Genomic DNA, 13967 nt, shown 5'->3' with positions numbered 1-13967 from the left:
GATTAAGAGTTATCCCAGCACACAACAATGAACACACTCACAACTTTCGGCACTAAGCAAGGAAGGACTTCTCAAGCACACAGCTAAGAGAAAAATAAGGAAACTAGGTTTCACTTTTTGTATTCAACTTAATCTGTCTTGTTACAACGGTTGCCTTGGCTTATATAGGCCAAGAAAATTATATCTTAAGCGTTTAAAAGAGATCCAAGGGATAAAATGATTTAGGATAAGATCCCAATTTGTCTTCTTCCTTGCACCCACTAACTTAACTTTCATCCTCGTCAGGGTAGTCTACTGTTCATATATAGCAGGCCTATTTAGTCCAATCTTTCGATCTAGGATTAATTTTAGCCAGATTAAAGAGATGACTCAGAAGCGTGCACTCAACTAAGTCGATAAATACAATTAAATTGCTATGGTGGCAGAATCTCACACTTAATTCATCTATTTCATTTACTACATCGTCACATTCCTACCGCAGATCCCCTAATCCCAACATGCAAGGGGTTTAGCTACTCATGTTGCTAATATTACTATTAAAACTAACAGCAGATAAATTACCAGCATTCAACATATTAAAACTGTAATTAAATTGCATAAAGAGTAAATTAGGGCAAAGGAATAAATGAAGTAAACAAGGAATTAAAGCAAACAAACGATTGATTATTATTAAGAGAAGAGAAAGGAATTACAATCGTGCGAATCCGGCGTAAAGAACAATCGAATCCGAGCAAAATAAATCCCAAAGTAAAGTTACAGTGAAGAGGAATAAGTAACGCAGTCAAGTTCTCTGTGTAGAATGATTAAGATAAAAGATAGATCCTAATGACCTAGTTAAAGCGTACTTAAATAGAAAATAACTAAGTTTTGCGAAATAAAACAACTCATGGGCTAATTAAAGCCCACGAAAACAAAAACCACTCGATCGAGCAAACCTCAGCGTAATCTACTCGATCGAGTAGAATAGTTACTCGATCGAGTAACTCTCTTTTCAGCAACTTCTGGATCGAGTAGAAAACTACTCGATCGACCAACTGGGGACGTAAAAACCACTCGATCGAGTGGTAAAACTGCTCGATCGAGTCTTCTGTCTTCAAATCAGCTCAAGTCCATGCCCGACTGCCTCGTAAACCGTGCCTTGACGCTTCCCAATGCAGTATCTCACTCAGGAAAATCTCGTCTCCTCTAAATGCATGCAAAAAGGACGAAAAAGGGTACGATTCCACTACTTTCGCGTTCATTTCTACAAAACGGACAAAACGAACCAAAGTAGCCAATTCGGGGCAAAATACTATAAAAACAGTATAAAAATGCATAGAAATACGTGCTGAAACAGGCTAAAAAGACTATACAAAATGCACGTATCACACTCATTTTCCTATAAATACCCCTCAAATGCAACCATTTGAGAGTTACGCGAGTGTCCGCCCCTTCACCTCTCCCTTAAAATTCTCGACTCGACTTCCTAAGTCACAATCCGACACGTGTTTACGACCTACCGATCGTAAACACAAGCCTTACACATTGTTTGGTACCGTCATCGTGCATTAAATCACTTGACTGACCATCTCGACCACTACACCATCACTAAACTTAACAAAACACTCTTTTTACTTACCAAAACGGTTTTAAACCGAGTTTTCCGACCAAACGAGTTGATACACTTACGTCGATTTCTCGCCATAAGCCTAGCATGTAAGTATGAGGGTGTAAAAATCTTCTTTTATCATGTTCTCATTTGTTTTATGACTATAACATGCTAAATCATGCATAACATGGTCCAAAACATGGGAAGAATGAGCCAAAACCGGACTTTTGGTTGAGGCAGCGGCTACTTACGTAGTAGATAGGCTCGCGCCTAAAGGACCCTGCCCAACCTTAAGTCCAAACCCTGTTTGGTCTCTTCATCTCTTTATTTTCATATTTGTAAACGGTTTTTACCATTTCAAGTATTCTCAAAACCTTTTTTATAAGTTTTAACCGTAAAAAATTTTTCACCCTTGATTCCTAATACCATGACGGTTCAATCCGTGTTTCGGTGATAATATTTGGTTAATTACATTTAAAAGGTATTTTAAAGCCTTTTATTTCATTTATTTACATTTTGAAGGGTATTCTAAAGCCTTTCATCATTTCTTTACATTTTCAAAATAAATGTATTAGTCACCAACACAAAGTCATCCTTGGTTCCATATACCATGTTGGATTTTAACCCGAGTACGATGATGAATATTGACTAATTATATTCAAATGAACTTAAAACAATTAGTTCATAATCATATTCAAAACTATTCATGTCAAGCTTGCAAAGTCGAACTCGACATCGAATATCGTCAAAACAATGACGATTATTCAAGTCTCGTTCTTCAAATCAACACAGAGCGGCCTACACGGCCTTTTCAAACCAAAACGGGTCCAAATACCCATTTTTCAACACGTTTTACAAACGTTTTTCAATGGTCAGAATGCGTCTTCCATCGTTGACTGACCCGCGCCTAAACATGCCATTCCTTTTTCTGTTTTCAAACCAGGGGTGACCCTCTTGCATCGCCAATAGGCTCGCGCCTCTTCTGGCTGCCTGATGTAGGGTATGTTCCCTTTCCAGCACTAGTCTAGGACGATCCCGACTTCGGTTAACCCGAATACAGGACAGATCAGATGACTAATTTGCTCATTCAAAAGTCGTATTTGCAAAACGTCTTACTAAGACAAATGGATCACGTTATGCACCATAAACCTAACTCGGTAAATGGGTGTTTAATTTCCGTCTTGCATGCAAATCAACATTAAATCCAACTTGACATCTTATACTTGATACTTGGATTAAATCAACCGACATAGAAAGCTCTCACATGTTAGGTTTAAACCAATGGATGCGCATTCATGCATTTAAACCGTTTTATCAACTTTTGCATTCAACCAACCAAAATCGATCAGTAGAGGCCGCTACCGCGGGCGGGATTGGGTGTCTGATTAAAGGGCTTCCCAATACGTACCTTCACCTCTTACTCAGAAACTCTGGATAGTGGACGACCTTATCCAGGGCGTACGAGAGTCATTCTAGAGATAGGATGCTAAAGAGGGACGATTCCTTATCTTTAGTACCTATGTCAAACCCTACTTTGTGCTTCGTTTGACCGAGGTATAAAGTGGATTAGAACGGGTTCCAAGCATCCCAAAAATGCTTGGTGGCGACTCCGAACATCTTAATCGTTTCGAGACCCTTGCCGAGATGAAACCGACCGATCTAAAATGATCCGGTCGAAAGCATTTTTACGCCGCCGAGCGTGGCTTTCAAAAGACCGCTATACGTCAAACAGATTGGCTTGGCGTGTAGGTAGCCATGTCCACAGATTGGCGACTCCGCTGGGGAAAACTAGGACACTTGTGTCTTTGTGATCCCTAGATGGTGAGACTCGAATAAGGTCTTGGTTGGAATGCATTAATTGATATTACGGTCACGGTCGGGTTCCTTGTCCGGGCCCATAACCTGACCCTTTTCGACCAATTGGCTTGTCTCGTCGGCATGAGTTTTCTCATCCCCGCGTTTCGAATCCCGATTGAGTCAAGCATACCGTTGACGATACACATTTCTGTTTCGTCAAAGAGCTTTAATCACCTTCGAGCACGAGGCTAGGGCACCCTCCTTACACATTTTGTTTGGATTAGTATCCCTCTCGCAAATCGGGGTTTGATTGCTTGGTGTGTAACCACCCTTTTAAGCCAAAACCCGTGTCAGCATTATGCATAATATAATGAAACTGTGAGTGCTTATGTGCTATGTGATCATAAGTCCTTCTGTGTCATTTTCAAACTATCAAAAACACCCTTTCGTGCCGTTATAATGGCCATTTCAAACCTCAGTCTTTCGCCGACCGTTGCTTTTAAACACGCCTTTCTAGGCCGTCGTAATGACGATTTTCAAACCCGGTTTTTATAACCATTTCAACACGCCTTTCTAGGCCGTCGTAAGGACGATTTTCAAACCCGATTTTTATAACCATTTCAACTCGCCTTTCTAGGCCGTCGTAATGACGATTTTCAAACCCGGTTTTCTACAACCATTTCAACACGCCTTTCTAGGCCGTCGTAATGACGATTTTCAAACTCGGTTTTTTACAACCACTTCAAAACACCTTTTTACGCCGTTATAATCTCCGCGTCTAGACACGGATTTTAACCCGTTTCGCGCCGACAATGGCTCTTTCAAAACCCGAGAAAAGCACACACCCTTTTCTCGAGACACTTTCGAGATCCCGAGGACCATGCACCAACCCCGAGACCTTTTCAAACATTTCAAACTCGATTTTCAAAACATACAATTTTGAATTTCAAAAACCGTCTTGGGAAACAGTACGTTGTTTTCCGAGCCGACTCAAACTCAAACCGTCTTTTGCAAACAAACTTAAGACGACCTTTCAACTAGACCGACTTGCGAAAATGCCTATCTTCGGAAGCCGTCTATAAAGCGACAAACGAATCTTTTTGAAAATTTCTATTTTCGAAGACTTCAGTCCACCATTCCAATTCCGCCTCGTGTCTATCGAGTCAGAGTAAACGCACTTATGGGTCTTTATGGTTCGTCGGTTTTGTTACTCGTCGTCAAAAGTTACCTAGACCAAAACAATATTTATAACTTCACAAACTACTCTACTATTAGTAAAGTGGTAAGTAAAGGTCGGATCCCAAGGGACGGGTATTATTGTAGGATTTTCGATTGCAAATGGTCGTGTCTAAGGGTGTCACAATTTGGGTTGAGGTAGGATATCAACTAAACTAAATAACAATGCAAACAAAATAATGAAAACAAGCAAGATGATTAAAATGTGATGTAAACAATTGATTAAAAGCACTAGGGTGTCATGGGTTCATAGGGGATTCATGGGATTTGATCATACAAACATGTTCTCTACTAGATGCAAGCAATTATTTTTGTGATGGGATCGAGTTAGTGTATATCTTACAATCCCTAGGAAGGTTTGGGTCCCGGAGCCGAATCGATTAGATTGTACAACACTTACAAGTCGACTTAATCCTCCCTATCCAACTATATGCATGGTCTAATGAGACTCGAGTTGGTTTATGTCTTACAAGTCTCATTGAAAAGATAAGTGATGGGTAAAAAATGCAAGGATTCATAGGCTCGCATTTCATCAAACATAACATGTGCATAAGTTGAAATCACAACAAGCAAGCAAATTAATTATGAAAGCATATTAGATTAAGCATGAATCAATCCCCATGTTGGTTTCCCCTAATTCCCCCATTAACCCTAGTTAAGGAAACTACTCACTCATTATCATGTTTAACATGCTAACAAGGTTGTCAATCATACTAGAAAGGCAAAACATGATGAACAAATAAAGATGATTAACAATAATTAAAAAGGATTAAGAGAGAATTATACCTATAAAGATGATTTTTAATAATAACGCAAAGAATAATAGAAGTACTTGATGATTGATGGAAGGTTGTCAATCCTCCAAATAAACCCCAAATAATCTTCAATGACCCAAAATAAATGATTAACAATAGAGAAATTAAGTAAAGATTAAGAAATGAGATTTGTATTAATGCTAAATTAAGAGTTGATTACAAGATTAAGATGAGATTAAGAATGCATAAGAAGAACATGATAATCCAATTAGTACAATGGAGTATTTATACTAAGGATTAGGTACATAAATTAGGGTTACTAAGGGCTTAAATGACGATTAAGACCCTTAAGAAAAGTTGAGGAAGTGCTCCTCTCGAAGGAGATGCGCATATCCGTTTTCATAGTCTTCAAGAAATACGCTCGTCCCGAGAGGCTTGGTTGAGGGACAGTTTGCACTGGAGAGGAATCCGAGTGGATTGGGGGTCGGGACGCTCGGATCACAAGGCCTCAAGACGAGCGTTTTGGGCACGGGACGCTCGGACTGTAGCAGGGCGACGCTCGTCCTGGGCACTGCGACGCTCGGATTGCTGGGCAGTCACTTCTCTTCTTTTCTTTCTTCAACAATACTCAAGGATCTTGTTGGAGATGCAAGGATCCTTTCCCCATTGCCCAATTACTTTATTATCAACATAGGCCTTCTAGCATAGTCTTCCCTTTGATGCTTGGTCATTGAATTAAATCAATTTAGCTCCATTTTGCCATGAAAATGCAAGGTTTGCACTCCTTTCCTACCAAGGGATCAAAACCTCAAAGAATATGCAAAACGAAAGACCAAAGATAGTAAATGACCCAATTATGCACTAAAAAGCATAGGAACGAGGCTAATTCGGGGACTAAATATGCTCAAATATGAGTCACATCAAATATCCCCAAACCGAACCTTTGCTCGCCCCTTGAACTCACAACAAGACAACCATAAGGTAGGATGCCTTCTTGCAAGGCAAGGTGGGGCTTGCCAAAATGGCGATACATCCAAGCATTAGAGCACACAAAACAAGTAATGGATGCATCTACAAAAATGAATAACCACTTTCCTCATCTAAGTGGCGGAAATTATCTAAAGGGAAATCAATTCAAGGGTACACATTCCATCATAGATACAGTTTCTTCAAACTACTAAGCTTAGAAGGATACCAATAAATCACCTCCAAGTTGTGTCAAGCTAGGGTACCTTTGTCCTCAATCGTTAAATGCTTTCGTCAAGAGTAGACTCCCTAAGGTGTTAGAAACACTGGAGGATCGCGGAATTCCCCTTCTTGCCTAGACAAGAAGAAGGGTCGTCCCCTCTCTACCATGAACAAAAGTGGATACGATGGAAAAGAGATCGATAGTATTTGAATTTCATTTGGGAGTTTGCTTTTGTTGTTGTTTTCCCCCCCAATTTCTTGTGCCATTTGACATTTTGAGAACATTTCTTTTGCCATTTCTTTTGATATTTGGCATTTTCAACACTTGACAACTTTTCAACTTTTTCTTGCATTTCTTTTTGAACATTTTCAAAGCTACCCCATTTGTAGGGAGGGTGCTTATATTTGAAGCTTTAGGAGTCTATTTTTGCTCCTCTTTTCATTTGATGCATTTGCAAAAGTTTTGACTTTTCATTTCATTTCTTGAACTCAAATTTTGAACAATTTTTGTGCCCATTCCCTTTTATGACCAAAAATGTGGTAGAACATGGATGATGGATGGTTGCATGGTTTCAAGGGTCACCTTGGAATAAACGGTAGCCAAGGAGTTATCACACCACAAGGTACTCTTGACTAGGCCTTAATCCATGGGTCAAAGGATACTAGCAGGACACATCCTAGGGTGTTTTACAAGTATTTTAACAAGCAAAGCCTTAAGAAGAAAAAGTATCTACAAGGGCCTTATATACACTTGTCAAGCTTCCCAAATAGACGGTTTCACAAAATGTTTCCTAAATGCAACTATATGCCATGATGCAACTATCATTTATACAACCTAATGCATATGCTTCTACCAACTAGTATGCCAAATAATCTAGATGCAATCCTAAATTCACATTGTTTATACCGCATCAATCAAAATAAAGCCACATAGTCATTAACATAAAGAGGAAAAAGGAGATTGGAAAGATCATACCATGCGGTCTTCAATATCCTCATGTCTCGGATGTGGCGTAGTCGATCAATGTGAAAAAGGAAACACAATATATACAAAACAATATATACAAGACTACACTACAAAGGAAATGAACATGTTTTTGGATTTTTGAATTTTTCAAATTTTTATGAATTTTGTTTTAATGAAATTAAAAGACATGTTTTTGTATTTTTCAAATTTTTTTCAATTTTTATCATTTTTGTTTAAAAAGTCATGTTAGAATTTCCCATCCCCACACTAGTATGGGCATTGTCCTCAATGACCAATACGATAGGAAATTATGCAATTTATATGAAAATGCATGATTTCTAAGCTAAATGCAAACTATATGACATATAAACAAGAGTGAATGCAAACTAAGCTATGCTATATGATGCATGGGTTTTTGTTATGTTGGAGAGCATAATTTAGATTAGCTCCCAATGCATATGCATAAACTTCCCCAAACCAAAATAGACACTATTTCTAATGTCAAAAATTGGGGGAGTTCATGCATAAGGATGCTATGCATGAAACTACATTTGTCATTTTGGATTTTGAATGTGGGAACAATAAAAGAGACACCTCAATGTGGCCGAGGTGTGAGTCCTCTAGATGATGCTAGGACTCCAAACTATGATCAAGATGCAAATTATATGAAAAACAAGAGAAATAGACAAACCTCAATCTTCGCCCATGGCGTCATCACTATCATCTCCATCATCATCGCCAACTTCACTTGAATCATCATCATCAACCTCCATAGATCCGGAGTTATCATCACTTGCACTTGAACTTCCTTCTTCTTCCTCACTACCCTCTTCTTCTTATTCTTCATTTTCTTCATCTTCTTTACCTTCTTGAGAACCACTCTCAACAACAACCATCTCCTCTTCACCCAAGCTATCACCTCTAGAAACACTAGGAAAGAAGGTTTCCTTATCCGCCCAACTAGGCAAAGGACAAGATGGGTCAAGAAGTCCTTGCCTAGCAAGATGAAGGAGAGGCGGATATTGTGCTTTATAAGCATTGACTCTATCCTCATAAGCTTGCTTGTGCATTTCTTTCATCAAGAGAGTCAAGTAGTCATTCCCCGCCTTAACATTTTCGGGTTGAAATTCATGGTAGGTGAATGGGTAAGGTGGGGTGATAATGGAGGAGGAGGGCTCGACAATGTCTTCCCCTTGTTGTATAATATACTCGGCTTTCTCGGAGAGTGGGAGAAGGTAGTTTGGCCTATGAACATTCAATCGACAAATCTTGCTTGGCAATGTGAAGGATTTAGCATCTTTTGTTAACCACCCAAATTTGTCATCAAGGGTATCATTCGTGACCCATTTGAATTTTTGAACCATGGTGGCTAGATCAATGATATGGCCTCCCTTAACCGGTTTATAGGTGCTATCCTTGTTGAAGTTCCGGTTGAATTGTTTTGCCAAATAAGTTACTAAACCTCCATTAACAATAAAGGCCGTGCCTTCTTTGCCATGATCGACTTTGAGCCACCTCTCAATCAAAAGTTGGAGAATGTTGTACTTTTTGGTGAACTCTTTTCCAATGTTCAAGGTTGACTCGAGATAAATAAAGTCAAGTTCAGTGAAATCGTTCGTGCCCTTCCTAGCAATCAAAGTATGCCCAACAACCTTGTGCCATACCCTTATGCCCGGATAATGGACAAAAAGAGCACGACAATCATGATAAGATGTAAACTCTCTACCGGTAATAGCCTTCCATAGGGGAACGGGATCATACTTGGTAGGTTTCTTCGTGTAGGTCGGGTTATTGCTAAGGCCAAAAACATTACCAAACTCTTCAAAAGACAATTTCCTATCAACATTCTCGAGCCGGAATTCAATGTTCCTTAGAGCCTCCACCTTGGTAACTTTCAAAAAGCTTAAGAACTCTAAGGTGAGGGATGAGTAAGTCAACTCTTGCATATTAAACAATGTACTCAATCCCATGGACTCGAAAAAGGTCTTGGTTTGTTCTAGGACACCCAATTTTGACAAAGTCTCTTGGCATATGAATTTGGTGGGTAAAATAGATTTCTTAGCAAAGGAAACAAATTTTTCCCTATGAGAGTCGGAAGTGAAAATTACCTCTGGATAATCATCTAGTTGTTCAACAACCGGAGTAGAAGAGCTTGTTGTCTTTTGGAAAGGTTCTTCTTTGGGGTTGCCTTACTTCCACCTTTTATTCTTGCCATGCTCTTTTATGTAGTAACACCAAAGATAAGCTTGGTTTCTTCAAATTCCAATAAGACCCAAATCGATTTAGGTTAGTTCAATGTTGCCTTGTATCCCAAAAATCGACCCAAACTTTGAAGATGTTGGTGTTTTAATCACTTGTTGTTGGTAAAGGAGTGATTTAATTTGGTTTTGAGGAAGTTTGGATTTAATTTGGGTGATTTTGGTTGAGAAATTTGATGTTGGTTGATGGAGAGGATGAGGGTTTGGAGTTGTGTTTATGTTATGAATGAGGAAATGAATTGGGAAAGAGGGGCTTTTAAGCCCGTTATATTTGAAAATCAGAGGGGGAGACGAGCGGATTGGCGTCGGGACGAGCGGATTCTGCTGTAGTTGGCTTTAGGAAAAGACGCGCTGGGACGAGCGTCTTCTGAGGAAGATGAGCGTCTTTTTGGAGCAGGACGAGCGGACTGGATTGGAGACGCTCGGATTACTTGTCAGGGAGGAATCCCAAAATTTGTTAGTTATAAGACGAGCGGATTCCCAGTAGGACGAGCGTCCTGACCGAGACGAGCGAATTCTGTATGGGGACGCTCAGATTCTCAGTCAGAGCAAAATCTTCTTTTTCCAGCTTCTTCAGGACGAGCACATCCTACCCAGGACGCTCGGGTTCTTCTCAGGACGAGCGGATCCTCGTCGGGTCGCTCGGATTGTCCCTCTGCCACACGGATTCAGGTCCATCCGTGGGCATTTCGTAACCCGTGTCATTTACTCTTCATTTCTTGTGGTCTTCATTGTAGGGGCACTACAAAGGCTTGGATAGCCTAGGCAATTTGCTATCCCCACACTAAGTCAAAACACTACACATCAATAAACGATTGAGTCACTCCCTCACTTCTCTCAAAATGATGAAAATCTTGATCAAGGCATAAAAATATAAATCCAAAATTGACAAAAAATGCAATACAATAATTAAAATGCGAGTTAGGGAGTTAGAATATTTACAAGTGGTGGTTTAGGGAGGACTCCACCAAACTCTCATCTATTAATGAGATGTCAAGGGGGCATGTTCAAGGTGTTGTTGATGTTGCTCAACACCTTGAAGAAGTAGTCTAAAGCTTGTTCATTGTCATGATAAAGATCTTCAATAGACCTTTGCACTTGTTGTTCTTCATGGTGGTCTTGGGTCATAACATTACCGATATAGGGATTGAATATCCCCTCAAACTCATCATCCCAAAGACCGCATACTTCATCTACTTGTTCCCCAATAATATCACAAGTTGTCAAGAGCAACTCTTCTTCCTTCTTGTCATTATGGCCAATGAGGCCTCCTTCTTCACTTGTCATGGGTGAGCTTTTCAAGCTCTCTTTGTTGAAAATTCCTTGCTCTTTTGATGGAGCATCTTCCACTTTCTTCTTCCATTGAAATGCCAACTTCTTCCTATCATCTTGCCGGCTATAGTGATCAACCATAAAACACGGTTCATGCAATCGGGGAGCTCTCATTGTCTTGTCAAGACTAAAAGTGATTGTTTCATCTCCCACTTCAAGGGTGAGCTCTCCATGTTTCACATCAATCACCGCTCCCGCGGTGTGTAAGAAAGTTCTTCCTAAAATGATAGGAATGTTGGAGTCTTCTTCCATGTCAACAATAACAAAGTCCAACGGGATGAAGAACTTGCCAATTCTTACCGGCACATCTTCCCATACCCCTAAAGGTGTTTTCGTAGATCGATCCGCCATTTAAAGTGTGATATTAGTGCACTTGAGTTCTCCCATTCCTAGCCTCTTGCTTACCGAATATCACTACAAAAAAAAGGTTCCATAGCGACGGAAAACTCCGTCGCAAATATGTCAATCCCGTCGCAAAAACAGTTCTTGCGACGGAATTGCGACGGATTTTTTCCGTCGCTCTATTTCGTCGCAAATTTTGTCTTTGCGACGGGAATGCCGTCGCTGAAGAAATCCTGCGACGGATCAGTGCGTCGCAAATTCCCGTCGCAAAAGAGTGATTTGCGACGGAAATTCCGTCGCATATCACTGTTCAAAGTAGGCCACGTGGCCACCAAAGTCAAACATGAAGTCAAAAATTGCGACGGATTTTCCGTCGCTAATCACTGTTCATAAAGGCCACGTAGGCATTTAAGTCAAACAGAAAGTCAAAATCTGCGACGGAAAATCCGTCGCAGATCACTGTTCATATGGGACACGTGTCCCAAAAGTCAAACAGAAAGTCAAACCTTGCGACGGAACATCCGTCGCAAATTCCGTCGCAGGGATTAAATACCCAGTGGGTTTACAGCGTTCTTCCAGCTGCCAAATTGCTTTGAAAGCAATTACATATACTCCCGGTTTCCTACAAACATTCAGAAAATCCAGCAATTGAGAAATTCACAACTCGTTCAAGACGAGATTTCCAAACAACGTCTTCACATTAACTTAAAATAAAAGGTTTACAACTGTTTAGTACAATAATTGTTCAACAAAGAAAGCCAAATAAGTCCATAAACTACGGGGTAGGAATGATAACTTCTAATCAACAAACAACTACATCAAAACACGGGAGTGGGAGTAGGAGTAGGCCTAGCATTGTCGCCACCATCATCATCAAAGTCATTTCTAGCTCCAGATGGACCTCCCGGGTTACAAGTTTGAGTGGTAAAACCTTGTTGGCTCAAGAACTCCTCTATTGCCGCAAGCCTTTGAGATTGTTCGGCCTCGACTTGCTTTAGTCGCGCATTCTCTTTTGCGACTCTACCAACAAAACCCGGAGTATGAGGAGTAGAAAAGAGGTTACCAGTCGAGCGGCGGTGGTGCTCCCAAATTTGTGGTGCTGCATTTCCCGCGCCAAGTACTCTACCTTTCTTATCAAACCCTCCATGTTCTTCAATATAAATTTCATTATCATCAATGTTCTCGACCCCTTGGCTCAAAGCTCGGTTTTCTTTGAGATGATTTTACCCTATATCAATAAAAAACGAAAGATTAGATACCATCTACTAAATAATCATGATTGAAAAAATGAGTTAAAAATTAAATAATTATAGTAACTTACGAAGAGTTGACCAGTTTTTTTGGATAACCATCCTTTTGTGCTATGCTTCCTTGTCTTCTCCAACATTTGCAAAGCGGACGGAATATCTCCTTTCCCATCTTTATCAATCTACAATTTTGATACTTGTTAAATATAATTACTAACTTTAAATAAAGTTAAAGAAAAAAAAGGTAATAAATTAAAAAAGGAAGTGAATAAATTACCATTGAGTCCATATATTGCAAAGTGCTTTTTCGACCCATTACGTGAGTAGCCAACGCCTTCCCTTTCTCGTCACTTCCCGACCTACGGTTGGCCGAATTCTGCTCCGATCTTGGCGTGAAAGTAGGATCTTCAAGTGGTCTATTCTTCAATTGACGGTGCAAGTCAACACTAATCCAATCCGGCTTTTCATGCTCTTCCTTATGATAAGCTCGATAAATCATTTGCCGTAAACGGGTCTTCATGGCATCTTCCCAAGCCTTCTTAACCCTTGCCTTGTCACGGGGATCGTAACTAACACGCCACTGTTCAATAAAAAATAAAGTTAGAAAATAAACTTGATTGTAAATAAATATAAAATAAATGAATAAAATACCTAGTATTAAATTAAATGACAATTGCTAATACCTCAAACCAATTCCACCAATCCTTCTTTAGAGTAGATGACGCCGATTTCCAGTTAGGAGCATGTTCTTTGTAGTTGCATCCAATATTATCCGATATCAAGTTCACAACTTTCTCATTACTGAACCTGAAAAAAAGAATGAGAAGATAATAAATATATATATAAATCGTTATAAAAATAATTAATTACGAAAAAATAACATACTAACCAAACGCCGCCATCTTGCTCAAGAGAATCGAGATGAATTTTGTCAACTCACGTATTTCTTCATTCTCGTTTCCCCCCTTGGTTTCTCGCATTACTATTACTACCATGTCTTCGTCTTCTCGACGCCATAGAAACCAACTAAATTCCTCAACATTGTTAGAAATCAAATAATAGCAACCAAATAACAAATTAGCAAAGTAAGAAATTGGCAACGTAAGAAATCAAATAATCAAATAATAGCAACAAAAAAAGAAATTGGCAAAGTAAGAAATCAAAGCTTCAAATAATAGCAACAAAATAAGAAATTGGCAAAGTAAGAAATCAAATAATCAAATAATAGCAACAAAAAAAGAAATTGGCAAAGTAAGA

The 13967-nt window shown here is 39.5% G+C and overlaps 1 protein-coding gene across 1 annotated transcript in view; it reads right to left on the bottom strand.

Moving 5' to 3' along the window:
• Nucleotides 1-12025: 12025 nt before the first annotated feature.
• The window catches only part of LOC141613666 (uncharacterized), a 49927-nt gene continuing 47985 nt past the window's right edge, over nucleotides 12026-13967 (bottom strand). Inside the window, exons 3-6 of the mRNA XM_074432408.1 lie at nucleotides 13394-13517; nucleotides 12988-13290; nucleotides 12785-12892; nucleotides 12026-12085 (exon numbers count right to left, since the gene is read on the bottom strand). Coding sequence (XP_074288509.1) covers nucleotides 12026-12085; nucleotides 12785-12892; nucleotides 12988-13290; nucleotides 13394-13517 — 595 coding nt within the window. The remainder of the gene's footprint in view (nucleotides 12086-12784; nucleotides 12893-12987; nucleotides 13291-13393; nucleotides 13518-13967) is intronic.

The sequence above is a fragment of the Silene latifolia genome, chromosome 11 (assembly GCF_048544455.1).
Source record: "Silene latifolia isolate original U9 population chromosome 11, ASM4854445v1, whole genome shotgun sequence".
In the NCBI taxonomy this organism is placed as follows: Eukaryota; Viridiplantae; Streptophyta; class Magnoliopsida; order Caryophyllales; family Caryophyllaceae; genus Silene; species Silene latifolia.
Note: the sequence above shows the minus strand (reverse complement) of the source record. Positions and strands in the feature narration are given on the sequence as shown.